Source organism: Castor canadensis, chromosome 7, assembly GCF_047511655.1.
Source record: "Castor canadensis chromosome 7, mCasCan1.hap1v2, whole genome shotgun sequence".
Lineage (NCBI taxonomy): Eukaryota > Metazoa > Chordata > Mammalia > Rodentia > Castoridae > Castor > Castor canadensis.
In genome coordinates, this window is record NC_133392.1 from 161,997,110 (window position 1) to 162,021,065 (window position 23,956).

Here is a 23,956-nt window from a genome sequence, read left to right on the forward strand (position 1 = left end):
GGGCGGAGCTCCCGGGAGGGTCCCTGTGCCCCGTCTGCGGTGACGGCCTAGGTCACCGGCATGTGGCCCAGGCTGCCATTTAGGAGGACCCCCCCGCACCCCCACCCGCAGGGTGCCGGGATCGTCCGGTGTCCGCCCAGGAAAGTGACCCCGCTGACCCGGTCCCCCAGGACTTGCGCACCCTGTGCCCGCGGGAGCCCGGCCCGGCCCGCAGGAATTTGGGGTGTCTGGAGGCCTGTGGTTCTCGGGCGGCCGTCGCGCCGCACGCACCCTTCCCCGGGGCGCTCTGGGGCAAGAAGAAAGCCGGGGTAAAGCAGAGTTGGGGGGCCCAGCACCTCATGAGGACGCGTGTCCTGGCCGCTCCTGCCTGTGCAGGATGGGGACCGTGCTTTGTTGCCGACGCAGACCCTCAGCTGCCAACTCAAGACCGTGGCACAGCTGTGCCCGGCCGTGTCATGTTCTGGAACATCACCAGGAGGCCACCAAGCACCATGATGGGGGGTTCTACACAGGTTGCCAAACTGGGAGAAGGGGAGGAAAAAGTTGACTGGCCCAACTTCTCCCCCCATGGCTTGGTGACTCCTCACTAACCCCCCGTGACTTTTCTGGGATTTCTCCTTACAAATGGAAAATTGGGGCAGGAGCTGCACCTCCACCAGGTCAAGGACCAAGCAGGGTTGGATCAGATCCTAGGAGTCTTGAGGCCTTGTCCTGCTCCATCAGAACTGGCTCAGACAGGAACCCCAAGTGTGCAAAGCCCCAGCGGGGTACAGCACATAGTTCATTCATCTGAGGGGAGTCGACTGGTCTTGCCAGGGCTGCCAGGCCCTGCTGCCCTGCTGGCACAGTCCCCAGCACTGGGGTCACCTGGTTCAGTGGGTGTCTCCATGAGGCAGTACACAGGGCCCAGAGACCACCAGAGGGCGGCTCTATGTGGCTCCAGGGCCCACTACTGCCCTCGGACCTTTCTCCCCCCTCCTAGTGTGCAGCCCTGCACTGACACACACATGTGCACACATGTACATGTATACATGCTCACACATGCACTGCTGGAGCAGACATAGCTCTCCCAAAGCCAGGAGACCTCTGTCCCCACCTCAGAGGAGGTGCCCAGGCCTGGATGCCCACCCCCCATGCCCTGTTCCTGGCCCTCCCACTCTCCTGGTCCCCAGGAGCAGGAGACCCCAGGAGAAGGACCGGGGGGGTGGGGTGGGGGGTACACGACACCTGTTCCTTCCCTATGGCAACCATCTGGTTCCTCAGAGCAGCTCCTTGGTCACTGGGCAGGGAGTGGGCGTTTAGAGCCCACATGGAACTGTGCCCTTTGAGGAGCTGTTGGCCCAGCTTGCCAGAGAGGTCAAGTCAGCACTTCAGGGAAGGGGTCTGGGGCACAGGGAGGGGAGTCAGGAAGTCTGAAGTGCCAGGCAGGGGACAGGCTACCAGCTGGTCATGGTCACCCAGGACCCTTTACAGTCCAGAGCTGGGCCAACTGCAGACTAGCCAATGACTGGCTGGGATGGGCCAGCATGGACCCTAGGGAGGCCTGGCATGCCAGAGCCCTTTGACCCCCTACAGCCCTGAGCTCTGGGACTGGGTCAGGCAGCCCAAGCTGGGAATCCAGAAAGAAGCTGCTCTTCCAAGCTGGAGCTGAGCAGTGGCCATGTCTGTGTGTGGTGCTGGAGTGGCTGCAGGAGGCTCAGGGACCATGTTACTCATCCAGATCCAGCAGGGATCCTCTGCTAGGGTTTCATGACAGGAGTCCCCACACTGGGCTCCCTCGTTCCCTGACTGCCCTATCCCTGGGATTCCAGAACAGGTCTTTCTGCAGCAGGAGTGACATGGGCCCAGCTTCCTGTCAGTGAAGGCCGCTAGGCTCAGGTCCGGGAGCAGGAAGGTCCATCCCAGCCTGGCCGGACACCTGGCCCAGCTTAGGACACCGCAAAGACAAGCCAGGCTGGCCGGCTCCCCTGCCTGTCCCCACCTGCAGTGGGCCACCTGCTCCAGGGCTAGGTGCCCCCAACACCGAGGCTCTCACCCACCTGGCATGGGCCTGGTCGCAGATGGTCATGTGCGTCACTGAGGCCATGGGGTAGTGGGGGTGGGCGGGCATCCAGTCCCCAAATATCCTGTCCTCAGCCCCTCTCCAGGGCATCTTGGCAGGTGGACTGAGTTTTGGCTGTGGGTGGGTGGTGACTGTGGGGACGACTGGGGGCTCCTGAAAACCCCAGTCTCGTATCTTCTCAGGGCCAACACTATTGGGCCACAACCCGGCCTTTTCCTCAGGACACACATTGTCCAGGCTCCTTTTCCTTTGGGGTTCCCTCCTGCTTCCAGGTGATGGACCCCATGGGGTCCTAGACCCACACTACCCAAAGCAGGACTCTCCTTCTCCCAGAGGGGTTGAGGGTTCCTATCACTCATATGAGGTCTGGCCCTGCCTTATCGCGGCAGAGAGAAGTTGGGGATCCTAGGACTGGTGTGTGTGCGAGGGGTGCTGCAAAGCAGGTACAGGGGTGGGGGACAGTGGCAGGCTTGGGCCTGGGTGTGAGTGGGTAGACTTCCTGGTTCCAAGGGCAACTCAAAGCTCCCTCTAGACTGTACCTACCGAGCGGGGGGAGTGCTGCTGACCACAGCTGGGCCTAGGCTGGGACACAGGCTTCCTGGCAGCCCCCACCTACCCCGCCCCCGCTGGGCTCAGGCAGGGGGAAGGACAGGCTGCACCAGCTGTTACAGCAACCAGGCAGGCAGCTTCCGCTTTCCACGAAGGGCGGCATCCGCCTCCCCTGATAAGGGCCCTCATCTCGGTGCGGTCAGCCCCCTTAACCACAGGGTGGTAGGTGGGGGCTGGAGGCCAGGCTGTGGCTCCAGGAGGGGAGACGGACAGGCACAGCTGAGTCTGAGGGTGGGTGGGGCAGCGCAGGGCAGGGCAGGGCTGTTGGTGAGGCAGGAATGAAAATGGGTTGAGGCCCCAAGGCAGGAACTAGAGATCGCTGGGAACCCCTGCCTCGCCAACAGGCTCACCCTTGCCCCCCCCCCCCCGAGATGGGAGACTGCAAATTGGCACCAGCCAGAAAGCGGGGTGCTGAAAGCTGCTGGCACAGGGGCCTGAAGCAGAGGTGAGACGGGCAGCCTGCCAACCTCTGCAGAGGCCTCCACTGGTGTAGACGAGGGGAGTCCTGAGCCCAGGGCCGTCTGCTTGCCCCCACTCTGACCTCCCCTCCCTTCAGGACTGGTCACAGTGATGGCCACTTGTCCGTCCCCTACCCACTGCTGCCTTTAGGCCCTGCTGCGCTTGACCCCAGGGCTGCCCCTCCCCGGCCTGATCCTTCCTTTGGCTCTGTGCTCCGTGGGGCGGTCATGCGGTCACAGAACTCATTCACAGCCCCTGGAAGGAGTGACCAACCAGCTCTGGCACTCATGGCTTCAGCCTGATGCCTCTCTCGTACCTGGGTTTCAGGGCACCCTGTGTCCCAGTTGGCTGGCCCCAGCTGTGCTCTTCTGCACCCCACTGTCCCCCACCCTGGCCTAGCCTGAGCAGGAAGCCGGGTGGGTAGGGGTTGGACCCAAGTGGTTGAAGAAAATGGAAAGGTGGCAGCTACAGGCCAGGGGCTAGCCACGTGGGGCACAGCAGGCAACAACCCCTCCACACCCAGGCAGAACTTGGGGTTGGCTCCATAAGGGTGGGGTCACCAGAGACCCTGCTTCCTCCTTGGGCAGTGTGCCGGGTCCAGGGTGCTGTGCTACTGCCTTCCCTATCAGATGACACAGGTGGCCTTCTGGGGTACTGCCCTGCCTCTGGGGAGCTGTGCCCTTTGCCACCTCAGACTTCTCAGAGGGTTTTGCTCCTGCAGGGCCTTGTGGAGGCCCAGACAGGAAGGGCCCTGCCACAGCCCTGGCCAAGGCCACCCGGGCCCCAAGGCCAGGGCTCCAGCTGACACCCACAGCTCTGAGGGACGTGTGGCCCCTAGGTCCGCAGTCTGACCTTCTCAGATGCCCTCCTTCCCTCTCCTGCAGGACCTGGCCCTGAGGAGGGGTTGGGGACCCTGAGCATGGCTGCCCGGCGGCCCTTGTTTCAAAACCCTTTACTGTACGAGGGCATTTGTTTTTTGTTTCTGTTTTTTGTTTTTGGGGGGGGGTGCGGCAAAAGGACTAACAGGTACACAGAGAAATAGATAAATATGCCAAGCTTTTTCTTTTTTTCCTTTTTTAAATCAGGCATTTATAAACAAGAAAGCATACATTAATGACATAAAAATAGTTTTCCAATAGCAGAGTAAGCCATCAAATTGTCATTAGCAGCAGCGCAGGACACAGAGGATGCAGGGGCTCCGGCTGGTTATAAAGGTAGAGGTGGGGCTTCCATCCTTAACTGAAAAAAAACGACTTAAAGCAGGAAGAGAAAGATGCGTCTCCCCTGGCCCTGGGCTGCGGGCAGGAGGGGAGGGAGTGCAGAGGACCAGCCTGGGCCGGAGATGGGGCCAGCGGGCAGGGCCACGGAGGAGGACGCCAAGTGGGAAACTGCCCCGAGGCGGCTCCATCCTCTCTGGCTGATGAGCTTCTGTTCCTCAGTTAAAAACAACCCAGAAAACAACAAAACTACAGGTAAGAAAAGTTTCTGAAAAAGGAACCACCACATACACGTGTAATACAGCGGTGTGACATGAAAAAGTTGTTTTTACATTGGCTAGTTCTGTACGAAAAGCAGGGATCGTGTACGAGTTAGCTGCTCACGGATATGAGTGTTATTGCTGTTGGTTTTCCCTTCGTTAAAAACCTTTCAGAACAGAAATAATGAGCGATTCAACTGATACAACCATCTCGATAATGGGCTCTACACACAGGGAGTCGACAGCCAGCACGGTGGAAACCTCTTCTCCCTTTTACGAAAGAAACTAACCTGCAGCCTCACTAACAGGGGAGCCAGGCACGTGTGGCCCCTGTGCCCTCAGTCCAGTGGCCCTGTGGTGGAGAACCCTGTGGTCAGGCAGCTTCACCTGGGCAGGGACCCAAGGAGCAGGGCAGAAGCCACGGAACTGCCCGGAAGGCCCAGAGTGAGCGTGAGCTGCTGGTGAAGTTGCCACTGCCTCAGGGGCCCACGTGGCACAACTCGTGAGATGACAGGACCTTTAGGGGCTCAGGTCTAGCTGGCACATGGCGGGGGAAGAATCCCCACTGCAGACACAGCACTTCTGATGCTGGGGACGGTGCTGGGCCAAGGAGGCCGGGACATGATGGTGACAGGGGTGGGGCAAGGAGAGACTGCCCAACACAGCTGAGAAAAAGCATGTCCCTCTGGAGCTAAGGACTCAAGCAGGGCCTGACTCACTGCCACCTCTGGACTTGGCGACAAGGACAGCCACACAGAAGCACACCAACACATTTAAACTTTGCTCCAACTAAACCATTTAGTTTCCCTTAAAGAAATGACTGAAAAAACACAACTCTAGAAAAACAAGGCCGAAAACAGCATTTTGCATGTTGTGTAACAAAACCGACCCTTTACAAGACACGGTAATAATGCCCACGGATGGGTGTACCTAAGGAAAGGTGTGAAATCCCATGCATACAGGTTTCATAACTGCAAAAGAAAAGAAGCAAAAGGAAAACTCCAAACAAACGCTGCATATACATGACGTCCCTTTTGCATTGCACTTCAGAAGGAGGGGGGATCCCAGCAGCAACTGAGCCCCCTCAGTAAACCAAGGGCGAAACCCTGCAGACGACCTCGGCACCCGGATGGATGTGAGGGCTCAGCAGTCTCTGGCCTTTGCTGGTCACTGCCGCGGTCCGGGGCCCTTGGGGCCGTTTGTACCTGCACAAGCGCTCCAGCTCCCTCCACTCGCGGCTGCCAGGGTGACAAGACTCAAGCAAAGAATTCCTTGTGATCTTTCTCACGTAAATAAATACCACAACTGTAGGATGGGTGGCGGCCTCTTGTCTACTGGGAAATCATTTTCAAGCTTGGGCATAAGAAACCTCATACAATTTGCATAAACAGTGAGGAATAACGAACTATTTGGAATAAATGCAAGTAACGTATTTTGACAGTGGCAGATTCAATCGCTACTGAAGACGATATTTTGGGGGTAAAAAGACAGGAGTCAGGGTTTGCTGTACAAGATGCTGGAAGGCACAGAACGACCCCCAAGTTCAGTTTCTGCATTTTCATTTTCTTGTGATTCCCTTGTTCAACCAAGCACCAGAGGGGATTTCTAAGCGCTGGAGCACTTAGGGTTTGAACTGCTCTAGAAATCAGTAAAAACCTCAGTTAACTGGGGAGTAAAAAGAGAAGGGGGGATTTTTTTTGACAAAGTGCAGTTCTAAATATACGTTTAAATGACAAACAACAACAAAAAGTGATGTAATGCTGTGTTTTGTTCCAATGCTGCAGCCCCAGCCCCCAAATGACAAGCGCTGTCTGCCGAGCTGCAACTGGATGGCCATCAAGCAGCATGTGTTCCTGGGGGTGGGGGTGGGGGGAGGGCGTGCCCATCCGGACACAGCCGCCTGACACAGGTCAGCCCTTGCGGTGAAGGTGAGCAGGTGGCACCTGGAGCACAGAGCAGCCCAGGACGGTCTCCATCTTCTCCCCACAGCTCCTGTGCGGCTTGGCCCTCCTGGTGCCCGCAGGGTGGCAGCGGTGTTGGCGGGCGGAGCGGGCATCGGTAAGGCGGGCAGTGTTTGGGCTCATCTCGCACGCGGCACTCTCCCTGCTCTTCCTGGCAGAGCAGGAAGACCCGGGCTCTTGTCGCTGAAAAAATAAGACTCTGAAGAAAACCCTTGCTGCCCTCTTGCAGCCGCGGGCACAGATGAGCAGTGATGGCTTCCCAGGCCCGCCAGGGCGGCGTCCAGATGGCGTCGCGTGTCAGGGCCTTTAAAAGTTAAGTCATTAAAAAACGTGTTGATTTTCTGAATATCAAGTCTCCTTATTGGTTTTAAATAGCTTATAACAAAAGTGTAAATGTTAGAATGTTCTAGCAAGCAGAGGACCAGCCACAAGCCGCCAAGCCAGCCTTGACTCTGGCTGCAGCTGGGGACACAGCTTGCTCACTCGAACTTGGCCAGTAGAAAATTTTGCAGTGGATTCCGAAAGTCTGTGGTTACAAACACTTGCTTGGTAATAGGCACAGTAGGGACGTTGTGCTGTGTGGCCGCAGAGGAGCGGGCCGGGCCTGCAGAGCCCCGCACCACTGCCTACTGCGCCAAGCTGGGGTCCATGCTGCCATGGCAGGTGGCGACCGGCTAGGGCTCCAGCTCGGCACTGCCCTCACTGCCTATGTTCTCAGGCCGGGGCCGGGGCCACAGCTGTTCCTGAAGCTCCTTCACCACCTTCTCCAGGTGCTCACGGGCCTCGCGCTCCCGCAGTAGGTCAGCCCGCAGCTGCTCACGGTCAGCCTCTGCATGCTGCAGCTTTGCCTGCAGGTCCTCAATCTGAAAAGGGACACAAGCAATCAGCAGTGCCCACCTTGCCAGCACCTCCTGCTGGAGACCCCATCTTTCTGCACTAGCTCCTCCTTTGCCCTGGTGTCACACACTTGTCTCCCTCCATCTTTGGGCTCATGAGGGAGGAAGGGTACAATAGCTAGGGCATGGCAGAGCCTCATAGGTGGCACCAGGACAGGGGCCTGGGTCCACCAGCATGCACACTTGTGTACCCAGTGCTACAGCCACCACTGCCCATCTCTCCGACCCTGGTTGGGCAAACCCCAGCCTTTTCTGGGGTTCCCCTGCATCCCTGGCCTGGCTCAGGCTTTCTAGATAAGCAGGGGGAAGGTTATAGCTGGGAGGGGAATCCTGGGGCCACAGTGATCCTGGTGGGGTGGAAGGGTGCCTGGGCTACCACCTATGGCCTCTGGAGGATGATCCCCAGCATACTTGGGTCCAGATCTGCTGGACCCACTCCATACATGGCCTTCCAGGTGTGGCACAGTAGCTCAGCCAACCACCACCACCACCACCACCACCATGGTGAGGGATCCAGCCTGGCCTGGGCTCTGCAGCAGCCGCTGTGCCCTGTGCTTCTCAGTCTTCCAGCCCAACACTGCGCCCTGCCCACCCCAGTACCTGGGCTGAGTACTTGGCGCGCAGGCGGCCAGCCTCGCAGCCCTTGTCACACACTCGGACCTGCCGCGCCTGCTCCAGCTCCCGTTTCAGGCGCACTCGCGACTCATTGGCCTCTTTCATCTTCTTCTCATTCTCGGCTCGGAGGCGCTCGATCTCCTTCCTCAGGCTTCGCTTGGCCTCCGTGGCTTCCCGCAGCTTCTCCTTTTTGGCCACACGCAGGAACTCCAGCTCCTAGGAGGGAGGTAGCACGTAGGCTCAAGGTCACTGTCAGCCCACTCTGTCAACCCTGCATCTGGTTTCCTTCCTGCTCCCACCTGCCACAGCCTCCTTCCTCCTCTCCTGATGGGTACCCCAGGGCCTCCCCTCCCACAGCCTGCATCACAGAGCACTTGTCACCAACAGAGTGCTTGTCACCAGCAGGCGGCTGCGTCAGCCACATCAAGGCTGCAGCAGGGCTTTGGCAGTTGCCCTGGGGGACGGCCACTGCAGGGCAGATTGCCCCTTAGCCAGATGGAGCCATCTGCCCACCTCTGCAACTTGTTAGAACACCACGACTCACGCCCTCGCTCTCCCTACTCCTCTGAATACACGTGTGGGAATCACACCCCCACCCAGAACCAGGACAATGGTGGCTGGGGTGAGTGACTAAGACACACGGAGAGCATCTGAAATCCCGCAGCCCTGAGGACTGACAGGGTTGTACTGTGCTAAAGCCCACGCATGTGAGGCAGCCTGGAAGCTGCCAGACGAAGGCTGAGAGGTGCGAATTCAGCCCGCTGGGCCTGCGGTGCAGCTGGGCACCATGGAGCCAGCGCTAAGACCCAGTGAAGACCAGGTAGCCTGCACTCCCCGCTCTCCCCAGGCAGCTGTGTGCAAACTGGGCCTCCCTCCATCGTACGAGAGAAAACAAGACGATGTGAAAAGGAGGCACAGGAGATGCAGCTGTGGCGTAGGGAACAGCAAGATGGACCAGGCAGGCAATGAGCACGCGGGGTGTGGACGTGTCTCCAGGAGCATCACTCCCAGAGCCCTTCTGCTCTGCGCCAGAGGCCTGCAGATCACAGCCTTGCTCGGGGAGTGAGAGCACCCACCCTGGCACAGAGCAAGGGACTGTCTCAGCACAGCTGCTCCTCACTCGCCACTAAAAGCAGCCCACCTTCACAATGCCAAAGAACAAGTCAGTTTTGTGACTGGGGCCACCTCGCAGGTGTGTGGCTCGTGTGGGTCCTGAGGAGAGTGGTGCAGCAAAGCCCACCGTGGGGACCTTCCTGCAAGCACAGAGGAATTTCTGGACATCAAGATGGTCACAACCAGATGGGCACAGTGGTCGCATCTGACCACGCATGGAGACCACATCTATAATCTCAGTTCCTTGGGAGGTGAGGCAGGATTGAGAGTTTGAGGACAGTCTGTGCAACTCAGTGAGATCCTATCTCAAAATAAAGATGTAAAAAAGGGCTGGGTGTGTAGCTTGGTGACATAGGGCCTATCTATTAGCTATTGAGACCCTGGGCTCCACCTCAGCACAAGATGATCACACCACCTGCAGCTGGGCCCTTATGAGAACTACCCGAGGCCCTGGGCCTGCTAAGGCACCTAAGGGAGTGCTGGGCAGCCTGCAAGTGCCCAGCCTCACCCCGTGGCCTCACCTGGTGCAGGCTGCGCTTAGCCTGCAGGGCAGCGTTCAGCTTCTCCTCTTGCTTCACACGCATCTTGACCACTTCATGCAGGAACTTCTCTTTGGCTTCCTTAGTGTCCAGGCCACTCTCCAGGGCCTGCCGCAGGTGCTCCAGCTCGGCCTCCAGTCCACTTGGAGTGTCGGCATGGGCTACGGCGTCCGGGGCAGCCGTGGGTGGGGCATGTACGCCTGGGGAGCTCAGGTCCTTGGCAGAGCTGGACGAGGTGAAGGATGGAGAGGACAGCGAGGACAGGGAGGAGGTGACTGAGGATAGACAGACACGCCAAAGTCAGCAGGCAATCTGGAGGAAGGGCCTGGTGGGGGGGTGGGTGCACCAGGCCCCGCCACACAGCTCGCCCCCTGCCTGAACCCACGGGAGATTCACTTACATTCCTCTCTGCTCTCAACCTCAACCTCGGCCTCTGAGTCCTTGTCCTCCTCTGGGGCAGCTGCAGGTGCCAAGGCCTCTGGGGCTCCTGGGGTGTCCACAGTCAGCTTCCGCTTCCGTGGCTGGATACAAGTGGTAAGAGGCTCGGGGGCCCGGGAGACGACAGTGGCACATGGCGGACTATTCACAACCTTTTGCTGGGCTGGTGGTGCGAGGGCCACATTGGGGGCCACGGCTGTCTCGAAGCTCTTGTAGGAGTAAAAGCTGCAGGAAATGCACAGGTGTTGAGCCTTGCAAAAGCCTCCACCTGTGGCCTGTCCACCACGCAGCACCAGCCCTACAAAGGCACCTGGTAGGAGTCACTCCCCTGGCCATGGCAGAAGGTAATACTTTCTCCTCCTCTAACTGTTAACAGCAGGCTTCCAAGACTGAGACCTGCAAATGTTTTCCCACAGCCAGGGTCATGAGCGGCACAGATGGACCAACTGCCATGTCCACAGGGAGGCCACACTGAACAGACAGACTCAAGTTCTAGATGGCTGAGCACTGCGACTGCCAGCACGGTGGGGAAGGGCTCCTGAGTGCACTCACCTGTCACGAACCAGGGCTGGGAGGTGGGGGGATATCTCTTTCTCACTTGCTGAAACTGCAGGGGACCAGGGTCGAAAAGCAGAAAGGCGCTGGCGAGGGTGAGCACAGCCAAGACTCTGTCAAGAGAGTCATCGGTGTTAAGTGCCAAGCCCTGGACCATGGGCAGAGCAGGTGACCCACCTCCCAGAGGACCCCAAACAGGTTCCTGTGTAGCACCTTATTGGAGGAACCGGCCAAAGTCCGCAGCCAACTGGACTGCTTGTCCTTCTCAGAAGATGCAGGAGACTGGGAAGAGTCGTCAGTTTTGGGTCTTATGGAGGCCGAGGGCTCGGAGGAGACCTGCGATCAACACAAAAGGTCCAGCTCGTACCACTGGCCCAGGGATGGGGTCTCTCTACCACCCCAACTTGAGTAAACCCCCCACTGGGACATCAGAGCTCCACAGCCACAAGAGAGTCCTGGGAGGCAAAAGATGCACCTACCACAAGGTCAGCTTGTTTTGCACTGAGGCCAAGCCAGCTGCTGGGCCACATGCAAAAAGGTAGACCTGCTGCACTGAGGAGCAGGTTCCCTGAGAACAGAGCAGGCGTTGTGGGGCTGCCTGCCACAAGGTGACCTCACCCCACAGCTGTGCAGGTTCTGGATGAAGCAAAGATCCACTCTGGCCTCCACAGAGGCTCTGCTGAACCTTAAAAACCTGCCCTCAGAAGTATGCACCTCTTCCCTGAGGGGTCCTGAGGAACATCAGGAATGGGCTTGAACCAGCTGGCAGGGGCCAGGGCCCAGCTTGTGAGACACCAAGCAAGTTTGTGTTCAGGCTCGGAAGGGATCTGGGAGGGGGCAGCAGGGTGGCAGGCTCCAGGCCAAGTGTGAGCCCAATACAGCACTGCTGGTGGGCGGCCCTGGGTCTTATCGCTGCTGTGGACGGAGGCATTTTAGGGGCCTCTCCCCTGAGGAAGGAAACATTCTCGACACTAAGGACCCCGTCATCCCACATGCTCCCGGCTTTACGAGACATCCCCACGTGGAGAAGCCATCCCTGACCCCAAACTCATCCCAGGCACTGGTTCTGGGCCACCCAGGTGCCTGACATGTCCCCTCAGAACCAAGCAGCATGGGCTAGGGTGTGGCTCAAGTGGTAGAGCACCTGCCTAGAAAGCTCAGGCCCTGAGTTCAAACCCCACCACCACCCAGCATTAGGCAGCACAAACTCTGTGGCCCAGTGATCCTCCACCCAAATGTCACCCCACACAGGGATATTCCATTTGCAAGACAATTATGATGTGGGGTGTCTCCCAGAGCACAAAAAAAGGCAGAACGGTTTTGGAGAACAGGCCATCAGTCCCCCAGCCTGGGGCCTAAGCAGAAAATGAAGGGCTTGGACCCCAAGGCCCCTGGCGAGAGCCCCTGGGCAGCCATGCTTACACCACGTACATGTAGAACCCTTTGGGGTGAAGGGCCCAGAGAGCAGGAGGGGCAGCCAGACAGCGAGCAGAAGGGTCTCCTCCCGCCTCCCAGGAGCACGCGGGGAAGTGCCCCTTCACAGAACTGCCCTATGTGAGTAGGACAGCAAACCTGTTTCTGTGGAGAGGAGGAGTCAGGGAGGGGGAGAGTCAGTCAGGTGTCCCCATGATAGGGTTGTCACCCTGAAACTCAGACACAAGGGACACGTGGAGTCCTATGGAGAGGGCAATACTGACTGAGGGCCCGTGGGCTCCACAGGAACACAGGTGCACAGGTGCAAGTGGTGTGGGAGGTGTGCTTGCTGGTTTCCCTACTACCCCGACCCGAGGCCTTCAGTCCCTTCAGCCCCTTCCAGGAACAAGCAGAGTAGGGCCACAGCCAGCATCTCTAACCACCTGGGCCAGGAAGAAAGGAAAGGACTACCAACAGCTCTGCCCTGGCCTGTGTGTGCCCACAGCAGCCACCCAGGGGCAGGACCACCCATATGCATGTGTCAGTATGCATACTAGCTCGAGACAGGGAGCCGGCTCCTCAAACATACAAAAAGTAACCATGCAGGAAAGACACTAAAAATCCCCTGCTGGTTGCCGCTTTCTAGGGGAAACTAGGCCAGCGTCATCTGGCAGAGGTCCTGTCCGCAGAAGCCACATGTGCCCTGTGGGAACAGGTGGGACACTGGCTGGGGCAGTAGAGCCCCCTTCCGGAACTGCACAGACCCCTCCCAGGGTGGGGCTTCCTGTCTGAGCAGACACAGGAGCAGGTGTGGCAAGTGGGCTCCGTCTTGCCCAAAGAAAAGCCACAAGACTCGGCGCCATCTGAAGCTGCCGAGAAACCTCAGAGACCTGGGGCAAGTGCCAGACACCTCTGCTGAGTTGCTTGGACTATGGGGTGCACCCACCCAGGCTGCCCCTACAAGCCAGGCTGCGGCAGACACGGCTCTGCCCAGTGGATACCAAACAGCCACCCTGTGGAAGTGGCTGCAGGAGTGAGCCTGGTGGGGGTGGTGGAAGAGGCACCCACAGGCAGGGCGACTTCCTGCTCACAGCAGCCATGTGCAAGGAAGGGAGGCTACACTGGTCTGCTGGGGCCAAAACCTCCTGGGACGCCCCCGCTGTTTCATTCCTGGGATAGGGGTCCCCTGGGGTTAGTGGAGGCACCTTCAAATAGCTGGGATAACTCCCCTGAGATTCTCTAGAGAGAAAGCCCAATGGCAAACTGTACCTCTTACTTAGCAGAGCAGGACTCATCCTCAAAACCAGGCAATGACAAGGACTTGCCCTTTAACACCAAGTTAAAAGTGAGCACAAAGCAAGAAAGGAGACATGTCAAGGCCACAAAAAAAGGACTTCCTTCATCTGCCCTAGGATGTCATCAACCACACTGGGGTTACTGGAGCCCCAGAGTTGGCAGACTCAGTGTGACCACTGTGTCCCCCTTCTACAAGGGCCAGTTAAGACTAGTCACCTCTGGTTTCCGACCCTTCTCAGGGCCTCAGAGTCAGTTCAAAGCCTACAGACCACAGCAGAAGGGCTCTGGGCTCTGGTTCTGCCCATGTGACAGGGGCAGTCCTGCCCCCCAGAGCCTGCCAAGAGGCCACTGCCAGCCGCACAGTGGGGAGGGCTGACTAGGCCGGCCTCAGCGCTGTCCATGGCCACTTCCCCTCTGGTGCTGCAGACAGTGGACACTTGTCCTCCCCACACTCTGAGGACAAAGACCCACCCCGAGAACAGGCACCACCCCGAGAACAGGCACCACCACGAGAACAGGCGCCACCACGAGAACAGGCGCCACCACGAGAGCAGGCGCCACCACGAGAGCAGGCGCCACCACGAGCGACTGTGAACTTGTGCCCAGGTGCAAGACGACCAGATGCAAGACTGTGTGCGTCCTCATCAGTGGGGGCAGCCCCCAATCGAAGCCCGTGGACACCGTGCAGACTGCAGGCGTGCATTTACCTAGGGCCTGACGTACAGCCTCAGGGAGCGTGGCCCAAGGGCAGAGCCAGAGGCAGCAACACAGGGCTCATGGGATGCAGGCAGAGCCTGGCATTCAAGGGGTGGGGCGCAAATGGGGTAAGAGGCTGCTGTGGCCAAGCTCTACTCTCCAGCCCAGGGCAGAGACGAGTGGGCAGAACCTCCAGAGGACACCCACACCAGATGGTGCCTGCCCCTCCCATGGGCTGCTGACAGCCCTGGCTGTCCCCACCCCATATTACTTGGGGGGAATAAACTCACTGCTGTTTGGCTTCCCAGGGCTGCCCCAAAATGTCTTGCAAACTTCTTCACTCAGTGTGGCCCTGGACCCATCTCCAGAGCCTGTCTGGCCATCCTTCCCAGCCACACCTAGTGCCCTGACCTTAGCGCACATGGAGCAGGAGAGGAGAGAAAAGAAACACTCCAGATGTTGGCTGAGGTCATCACAGTAGGAACCAGGGTGCTGCCTAAGTTCCCATGGTGCTCTGGTCAATATGAAACACTGGCCATCCTTAAGTGACCACCAAGAAGCACATGGGGAGAGCAGAAGGGGCCTGGCACGGCCAAGAGCTACATTTCTAAGGGACAGAGGAAGGAAAGGCAAAAGGAAGGAATTTCAGAAGGTGAGGCTGGCCTGGCTCCAGTGCGCTCTTGACTACTAGCACCAAGGGCCCCTTGTCAGACTTAGGACTGGTGTAAATGCACAAAATGTGACAGGCCAGTTTACAAAGGAATAGCAGCACTCAGGTCACCACCATCAAAAAGGGAAGCTGGGCACTGCTCCCTGCACTACCCAGAGGACGGCATGAGCAGGCCGAGATGCCCCTGAAGAGCGGAGTGCTCTGCTAGGTCTGTGGGAACAAAGCCGTTTTCCACACTCAAGCTCATCCCATCCTCGCTGGAGAATGTGTGGCCAACAGAAGTGACCCACTGTGTAGCAGCAGCCCCGGCAAGGACCCTTTACGGCCCCTTCACCCAGAGGTGTGGCTCTCACTGCTCAGTTCAGGGTGTAGGCTGCTCTACCTCTGTCTGAGCATCCAGCCAGGTGCACAGAGCTAGCAGGAGCCTCAGCCAGACCAGGCTTCTAGGAGAATCCAAGAAGCCTTGGATCAAAGTGAGGTGGACCCTGGAGCTGGGTAGGTGCTCAGAGCTTGTCAACAAAGCTGGTGGTGACCCCGGAGCAGATAACAACTGTCTTTTTAGTTTCCTAGTCACACTAGGTGTCACCCACACTAAAGGCCCATAGACACACACTGCTCTGGGCACTGCTGAGTGGAGCTGACATCAATGTGGACAGTCACCTGGTACCGTCTGGCCCAACCATGGGCATCACATGGTTGAAACCAGGCTGGAACTCCTCTGGCAATGCCCTGGGTGCAGGCTGAGGAGCACAGATCAGCTTCCGCACATAGTAGCCAGCTACGGCCCAAGTGCCCAGGCACCCACCTGCCCGAGCCTGTCAACCCTGGCCACAGACTTGATTTGTCCACATGAAGGAAACACAGTCCCTGATGGCTGGGCCCAAAGCCAGGCCCCCAGCTGTAAAGGACAGGAATCCAACCACCTTGAGACCAAGTAAGGAGCTTACAGCTAGGTGAGGGTCAGTGCAGCCTGGCAGCTGAGGTGGAGGAGTGGGAACTCCTCCCCAGGAGGAGCCACCCACAGTCCGAGAATGCAGGAGTATAGAGGAGGACAGGTCTCAACAGGGCTAGCATCCCAGGGGAGCAGAGGGACATGCTGGGAGTCACAGGCCTACAAGATGCCAGGGTCAGAAAAAACCCATCAGGAAGACCCCAAAGGCCCTTTTCTGCCTGACACAAGCAAATGGTCAGAGGCTGAATGCTGAACTCTCAGTTCCTCAGGGTCCAGGAAAGGGAATTCAAAGTCACAGAACTGCGGCCTTCTTCCTAAGACCCCTGGCTCACAGTGGGTCAGGCCCTGGTTGCTTCTTCTCAGCCCCTAAGAGCCAAATCTAAGGAGTCACTGAACCCCAGAACTCCTGGCAGGTTACAGGTGGCCTGTGCCTGAAAATGCCAGCGCCTGGCTGCCTACCCACAGGTATGGGAGTGAACCCCCAAACATGCTTGCCTACTGCTGTGGGGACACCAAGACCCTCCGAGGCCAGATCAGTGACCTCTCAGTGGCCGTGACCCCCAGATTGGCAGAGCAGGGCTTCGCTCCTTTCATAGGCCTGCTGATATCCCAGGAAGACACTGCCGAGCCCATCATTCTGTTCACTATTTGGTCCTGAGGCAGGGACGGTCACAATGACTGGTACTCTAGCAGTGTCCTCGTCTAACTTGGTGTTGCCACTTACTAAGGGTTGAATCTGGACCTGAGAGCAGTGCTGAGAACCTTCCGGAGCCTGGGTTCAAGGTAGTCCTTGTACCCAAATCAAAACAAAACATGGCCACGTATGTGCCTGATGCGAACTGATGTGACCCACCCAGGGTTCCCATGGCCTCATCCTCTGGCCCCATCTGTCATGGAGGACCTTAGGGAAATGCAGGCGAGAGAGGAAGAAGGGAGGTTGCCCCAGCACTGTCGCGTGGACAGTGCTGTCTCCTGGGCCTGGAGGATGAGCAGGGGCTGGGAGCGGGGCCTCTAGGACAGAGCATCGAAGTTCCACCTGGGAGTGGTTTGGTGAGGGAAGCTCTCTGGAGGCCTAACATGGACCCAGCAGCAGGAAGCACTCAGGTGACAGCATTAGAAGGCAGCTCCTGGAGCAGGGAGCAGCACCCACACCAGGCACTGGATGCTTCTGGAGACCGCCACAGGGCTGGAAGATGGCATCGGCTGACACACCAGGGGCATCAGCTACAGCTTCTGACTTTGCCGGAAAGGGCCTCGTGTGGCGGGCAGTAGCCAGTGCCTGCACCTCACCTGAAGTGCTGAAAGTCCCCAGGCCTGGCTTCGAGGTTGAGGCCTCCCATAAGTGGGCCTTTCCCTCTGGTTGTTAACAGGGACCTGGCATGAGAATCAAAGGACCGCGCCAGTGAGCCTCAGGAGCTGCCTGGCCAGGGGATAGGACACAACCATAGCCTGCCCCATCCCTGTGAATGAAGGGCCAGTCCAGGAGACAAGGGCAGAGCTATTTTTACAGGAGAGATGCAGTAGCCCCCAAACTGACATCCCCATACTTCCTCCAACCAAGAACTTAGCAAACTGGAGAAAAGTGCTTTTCTTGCGACATTACAGCCTGTGTACTTGGAAGGATGGGATCAGTCTCAACCTCAGCCCAGGGACCCAACGTTCACGCAGCAGAGTGTGTCAGGCTTGGACAACAGTGGTGCGTGCTGTCCTCCAAGGAGCCATCATCTGTGGACAATCCACTGGCACTGAGGAGCATAGTAGCAGTGCTCCTCCACGTGGCCATGGTCACTGCAGCTGCTCAGAGCCTGCGACCCAGCACCTGTGGGATCTCCCAGTGGGGTGGCCTATCTCTATACCAAGATTCTACAGGGATCCTTGCCATCCTAATCTGTGCCAGAGACCATGGCCCACCTAGTGATGTGAGGTACACCCCCCAAACCCTGGCCACTCTGAAGTGTCTCCAGGACCAACAGAGTCCTCAACTACTGCCCAGAGACCACAGAGGCCGAAACATGGCAGATCCAAGGCTGCGAACATGCATGATGGATTTCAGCGCAAGAACCCGGCCAAACGGCCTGGGCCCCCAAACTCTTTAAATGACAGCAAAGCACAAGGAACAAAAGAAATAGAAAAGTGGGACTTCAAAGTAAAAAACTTTTACTTCAAAACTTTCGTGCCAGGTATGGTGGTGCACTTGGGAGGCTGAGGCAGAAGGATCTTGAGTTCCAGGCCAGCCTGGGAAAGGATAGCGGTCTTGATAAACAGTTCCCTACAGAACATGGACCAGTGTCCAAGAAGCACGCGAACAGAGCCCAGTATCCCTGGTAGGAAATGCAGAGCACAGCCACAACAGGTGTCCTGCAGCAGGTGCTGGCCAGGATGCAGAACGGTGTGGCCAGGGAGCACAGTTAAACAGCTGCTGGGGCTTGGTGGGAGTTTGTGGCAAAGCCCTGGGTTTGATTCCCAGCATCAAAAAAATAAAACAAAACAAAACAAAACAAAAATCCAATTGCCAAATGATGCAGCAATCACACTGATGAAAACCCAGAAGTCTCACAACCAACCACGTGAATATTGTGCTATGATTCTGCAAGGCGTTGCCACGGGGAGTCCAGGCAAATACAGGGACTCTCTGCACCACAAGTACTCTACACCTGCCTGTGTCCACTGTTACCCTTGATAAAAACTGTGATGGAAACCCACAAGGAGGTGCTGACTCCCACTGGCACGGTTTTAAATTCAGCGAGCATGCTAAGTGCAGGTGTTAGCAATGACTGAAGGACTCGTGCTGCTGGTGGGGATGTAAAATACTGTGGAGTACAGTAAGTTAAACATGGTGCTGGGTACGGTGACTCATGCTTATAATCCTGGCCGATCAGGGGATCACAGTTCAAGGCCAGCCTGGGCAAAGTTACTGAGACCTCATCTTAACAAATAAGCCTGGTGAGGTGGTGATGTGCCTGTGTCTGTGGTCCCAGCTATGTAGAAGGCATGTGCAGGAAGATGGTAGTTTGAGGCCAGTCCTGGGCAAAACACAAGACTGTATGTGAAAACAGCTACAGCAAAAAAGGACTAGGGGTGCGCCTCAAGTGGCAGAGCACCTGCTCAGCCCTGCGTCCAAACCCCAGAACCACCACCAACAAAAAGTTAAGCCTAGAGTCACTGTGACCCAGCAACACCATACAGGCATGCAGTCAACACCATGGAAAGCAAGTCCAGGTGGGTGGCACGCAGACATCGTGACTTGTCACTCGGCCCCATAAGGAAGGGAGCAGACACAGCTATAATGTGGAGCCCCTGAAAGCATCCTGCTAAATGACAAAAGCCAGTCACAGAAAGTCACACATGCTGTGGTTATTTATATGAAATGCCTGCAACAGGAAACCCCACGGAGACAGGACACTCACCAGTGGGGGCCAGGGTGGGCGTGTGGGGATTGACAGCTAGTGATACCAAGTTCTTCTTGGGGTGATAAAAATGTTCCCAAATTAGACAATGGTTACATATAGTGAAAACCACAACTCTAAAGGGAGGTAATAACAATTTTTTTAAAACTATTAAAAAAACAAAAAACGTTCCTGGTTGAAAACCAAACACCAAGGCTGAGGTTTTCACAAACTCTAAGCCCTCCAGAGCCCAGCATAGGACAACATGACGTGCCTCGGGAGCCGAGGGAGCATCCAGGAGGCAGGTGCTGTGGCCACAATGGTCAGCTGAGTGACACCTGCCATCGGCAAGACTCCAGGGACATCCCAGGCGCCAAGTGGGGAAGTGCCCACCTACAAAGTCCACATTACATGACTGTTTCTTTTTGGGGTGGGGGGAGGGGCATGCTGGGCTTTGAACTTGGCCTCCTGATGGCTGGGAAGATCTCTACCACTTGAGCTATGCTCTGCCCTTTTTGCTTTTTAGTTAGTTTTTTACAACAGGACTGTTGTCTTTGTATCTCTGTGTCCCAAGTAGCTGGGAAAAAGATGTGAGCTGTCCACACAGGATTCTTAACACGACATCAAGCTAACAACAGGCTCCGGCCTCTGTAAAGTAAGGTTTGCACAAAAACAAACTATTAGGAAGAGAAGGCCCTTCAGAGCAAGTGACCTGACTTCCAGCTCAGGGCACTGGACCACACACCACCAGGGCAACTCTTCTCAACACGGGAACCCACGGGATGGGAACATTCTGGCGTCAGCTGTGAAGTGAATGGCAGGCAGGACTCCCTTTGACACTGAGGAGGTGTAGGGGCACCCATCTGGCATAGACAAAAGCATGCTGGGGAACAGGACCCTAGAGGCTGTGCCAGGCAGGGGACAATCACCATCTTCCACGTCTCCTGGGTGACACCAAGGGTCCCTGCCTCTGTCCAGTTCTACCCGACAGCCAGACCATGCAACAAGGTGGCCCAGCCCTGGCCATGGTGTGATGGAGAAGGTGGGGTGGCACTCAACTCATTAGACCTACTGGGGGCTTACAGAGGAGGGACCCTCCTGTAGGGGTGTCCTGTAGTGGGAGCTGAGGCCCCCCCAGCTCCCACAGGCCCTTGGCACCTGCTCCCACATTCCAGGTGGCAGGCACTTTGGGGAGCCCCAACCAGGCTCACTCTTCCCACTCCCCACTATCACAGGTTGGGAGAAAATCTGCCACCAGAGACCACCTAAGCCCACGAGAGACCCGTGCCCCAGAATCCTTCATGTGACCTGTGACCCCCCCACCACATCTGTATGTTCGTTCTAGCCCTCCTCCATCAGCTCTTTCCCGTCACCCCCTCCACGCTGTCCCCACCCAGAAACGCAGGCTGGCAGCTCAAGGGTCACCACCTGCCTCTGAGCCTATGCCAGCACCACTGCACCCAGCACCACCTCATGAACACAAGAACAAGACCCAGGCCTTGGGGCCAGGCTGGGGGGGTGGGGGGGCTTGGAAAGGCCATGAAAGGCTGGGGGTTATGTTCTCACATCGGCGAAAACAGGCCTAAGTACAAAAAGAACTATAAACATGGCTGGGTATGGTGGCTCACATCTGTAATCACACAAATGCAGGAGGTAGAGATCGGGAGGATTGCAGTTCAACGCTGTGCTAAGCAGAAAGTTAGCTGAAACCCCATCTCGACAAGTAAGTTGGGTGTGGTGGTTCCTACCTGTGGTCCCACCTACATGGGAAACGTAAATAGGATCGTGGTCCAGGCTGGATAGGGTTAAAAAAAAAATGCAAGACCCTACTTGAAAAATAACAAAAGGAAAAAGGGCTGGGGATATGACTCAAGTGGCAGAGCCTGCCTAGCCAGCACAAGACCCTGAGTTCAAACCCCAGTAAAACATCCACCCACACGCACACACGCAGGCACACACAAATGCAGTATGAAAACATCTAGGATTTCTTTTTTCTTCTTCCTGGCAGCTCTGGGGTTTGAACTCAAGGCCTCTTACACTTGCTAGGCAGGTGCTCTACCACTTGAGCCACCCCACCAACCCCTTTTCTTTGTTTTGGAGACAGGGTTTCACCATGTAGCCCAGGAAGGCATGAAACTCAGGATCCTCCTTCATGCTAGAATTACAGGTGTCTGCCTTCACGCCTGACATATCTAGGAATTGTGTGTGTGTGTGTGTCAGAGAGAGAGAGAAAGAGAGAGACACTCGGATTTGAACTCAGGATGTCGTGCTTGCAAAACAGGTGCTCTACAATGTGAGCCACACCTCCAGTCCATTTTGCTCTGGTTATTTTGGAGATGGAATCCAACTATTTGTCCAGGCTGGCCTTGAACCTTGATCCTCCCAATCTCAGCCTCCCAAGTAGCTAGGATTATAGGTGTAAGCCACAGGTACCCAAACATTTAAGAATCTTTATGTGTGTCGGGGGGGGGGGGGGAGGTACTGGGTCTTGAACTCAGGACCTTCACCTTGAGCCACTCCACCAGCCCTTTTTTTTGTGATAGGTTTTTTAGAGATAGGGTCTCATGAACTATTTGCCCAGGCTGGCTTCGAACCTCGACTGCCTCCTGAGTAGCCAGGATTACAAGTGTGAGCCACAGGAACCCGGCACATTTAGGAATCTTAATAAACACATCTATTCCTAATTTAGGGGCTAAATTAAAAAATATTTCCTTTTTATGCAGTAGTCACAATTTATCACGGAATTCAACTAAGTAATGTTTCTGAGTTAGAAAGTAGGTACAGGTTTAGAACTAGGATATGATCCATGTTTACATCACCCTGGGTGACAGAATAATAAAAATTCTGGGTGAAGAATAAAAATATACTCGAAAAGTTTTTGACACACCATCCGGAGATTCCATGCCCCTGAGGACTAAGGCTCAGAGCTGGACATGAGTACATGACTTCCAGGTGTGTGTAATGACCACAGACCAAGGTGACACAGAAGGGCCAGGCCTCACCCTCTGTCACCTGCTGGGGCTCAATAGAAGTCTGCTCACAAAGCCAGACTAACAGTGTCAACTTTGTGACTTCTGGGTATTCAGGGGCCAAGCATATAAGAACTTTCACAGATGTTGCCTTAACATCGAAGGTTATCAGATCTGCAAAACAGTCCCTCCTTACAGACATCGACTGCAGACAGACTGTCCCAATAGCCAAATTCCACAGGCTGTCAGGTCCTTGGGAGGGTTGAAATAAGTAAACAGAGGAGAGAGATGAGACAAGGAGAAGGAGGAGGAGGAGGAGGAGGAGCAAGAGACATCTAGCAAGACCAGGCAAAGGGAGACAGTTGAGCAGAACAGGACAGTCCTCCAGCAAATTATCCAAACACAACACAGAGGAAAACGGGATGAGAACCCAGCAGAAATGGTCGCAAGTGACAGAGAGAGATGGCCATGTGGAAAGAATTCCAGGAGGATTCCAGCAGTGCAGTCTCCCAGGCCTGCACATGGCACCTGACTAGAACAGTAGATCCTGACCTCCAGGGACCCTGCTGGCCAAGATCACCGGCCTCCTCACCACCTGAGTGCTTGTAGGGGTATGGCCAGCGGCCACTACTGGCAGGTCCTGCTACAAAGCTCTAGCACTGCCTCCTGAGGTGGGTTCTCATCTGTGTGAGGCACGGAAGCAAAAGCACTGTGGGTTCAGCGCCTTTCTTCCACTTGGTGGATGCACACACTGACTCTGCTGAGCCTTGACACTTGCCCCCAGATTCAGCTTTACCACAGCACCTTGCCAGCCCCGTCAACATCTGCTCTCCAGTCCAGAACCCGCCTGGCTCCACGACAGGAGTGGAGCCCCTAACTTCACGCTCCAGTCACTGCTACCAGAGGTGTGAGGGAGGCTTCGAGGCCCCCAGGCTCCTGCTGTCTGCCTCCAAACAGGATCAACAGTCCCGGTAAGTGGGTGGGGGCAGGAGACAATGAGTCACTCAGTGTCTCCCAAGGAGGATGTGCACAGCCCACCCCTTCCTGCATGTCCAAAGGGTGCTGGAAGACCACTGGGCCTGTGCCCAGCAACTGGCCTTTCCACCTGTGGGAAGCTCTCCTTCTCCAAGGTCCTCTTTGTTCCTCTGGTGTGGATCACACCCAGGTGCTCCAGGACTGGCCAAGATGGGCTCCAGTATCTGCAAAGCACCCTCTGCAGACTGTCCCAGGCATCTCCATCCAGAAACCACCCCCAACTGGCTACCACTCCAGTGCCAGAATTGCCACCCAGGGAAGGCAGGAGCAGCTCCCGGAGTAGGGTGTCGCCAGTGTCTACCACAGTCAATACTGAGCAGACTGTGGCCCGCTGCAGAAAGCCCCTAGGAAATGCCTGGTGGGCAGAGCACTGCAGCCATGCACCTTACAGCACAGCCATGGGCAAAGCCACCACGCCAAGACCCAGGCAAGCCCCACCAGCATACCTGGGTGAGGAAGTGCCTTCCCACAGGGCTATTCCACAACCTCTAAGGCCAGCAGAGATGGCTGCCACTCTTTTTGTTGTTTTGTTTTTACTTCTTTTTTATTTTTTCTTTGTATTGGAGGGGGTACTTTTTAGGGATCAGGTATTTTGTGGACAGGGCCTGTTGCACTGTCTTCTTCAGGCAATCCCTACATTCCTCTCACTCAGGAATTGGCTCATTTTGAGCTACAGGCTCTTTCTGAAGACTCCACAGTTCTAGGAGGTGCAAAGCTATTTTTGTGAGTACCATTAATATTTTACACATGATAATTCACGCTGCGTATCAGGCCCGAGTTAACCTATTTTCTGACTATTGTGCTATAGAGGAAGC

The 23,956-nt window shown here is 56.4% G+C and overlaps 1 protein-coding gene across 2 annotated transcripts in view; it reads right to left on the bottom strand.

Moving 5' to 3' along the window:
* Window positions 1-4,173: 4,173 nt before the first annotated feature.
* Ski (SKI proto-oncogene) overlaps window positions 4,174-23,956 on the bottom strand; it is a 65,504-nt gene continuing 45,721 nt past the window's right edge. Inside the window, exons 2-7 of one of the 2 annotated variants that reach the window (XM_020171443.2) lie at window positions 10,938-11,060; window positions 10,722-10,837; window positions 10,132-10,394; window positions 9,714-10,006; window positions 8,125-8,295; window positions 4,174-7,431 (exon numbers count right to left, since the gene is read on the bottom strand). In XM_020171443.2, coding sequence (XP_020027032.1) covers window positions 7,243-7,431; window positions 8,125-8,295; window positions 9,714-10,006; window positions 10,132-10,394; window positions 10,722-10,837; window positions 10,938-11,060 — 1,155 coding nt within the window. In that variant the 3' untranslated portion in view covers window positions 4,174-7,242. Of the gene's footprint in view, window positions 7,432-8,064; window positions 8,296-9,713; window positions 10,007-10,131; window positions 10,395-10,721; window positions 10,838-10,937; window positions 11,061-23,956 lie in introns of both variants that reach the window. The other variant, XM_020171442.2, reaches the window with a different exon arrangement.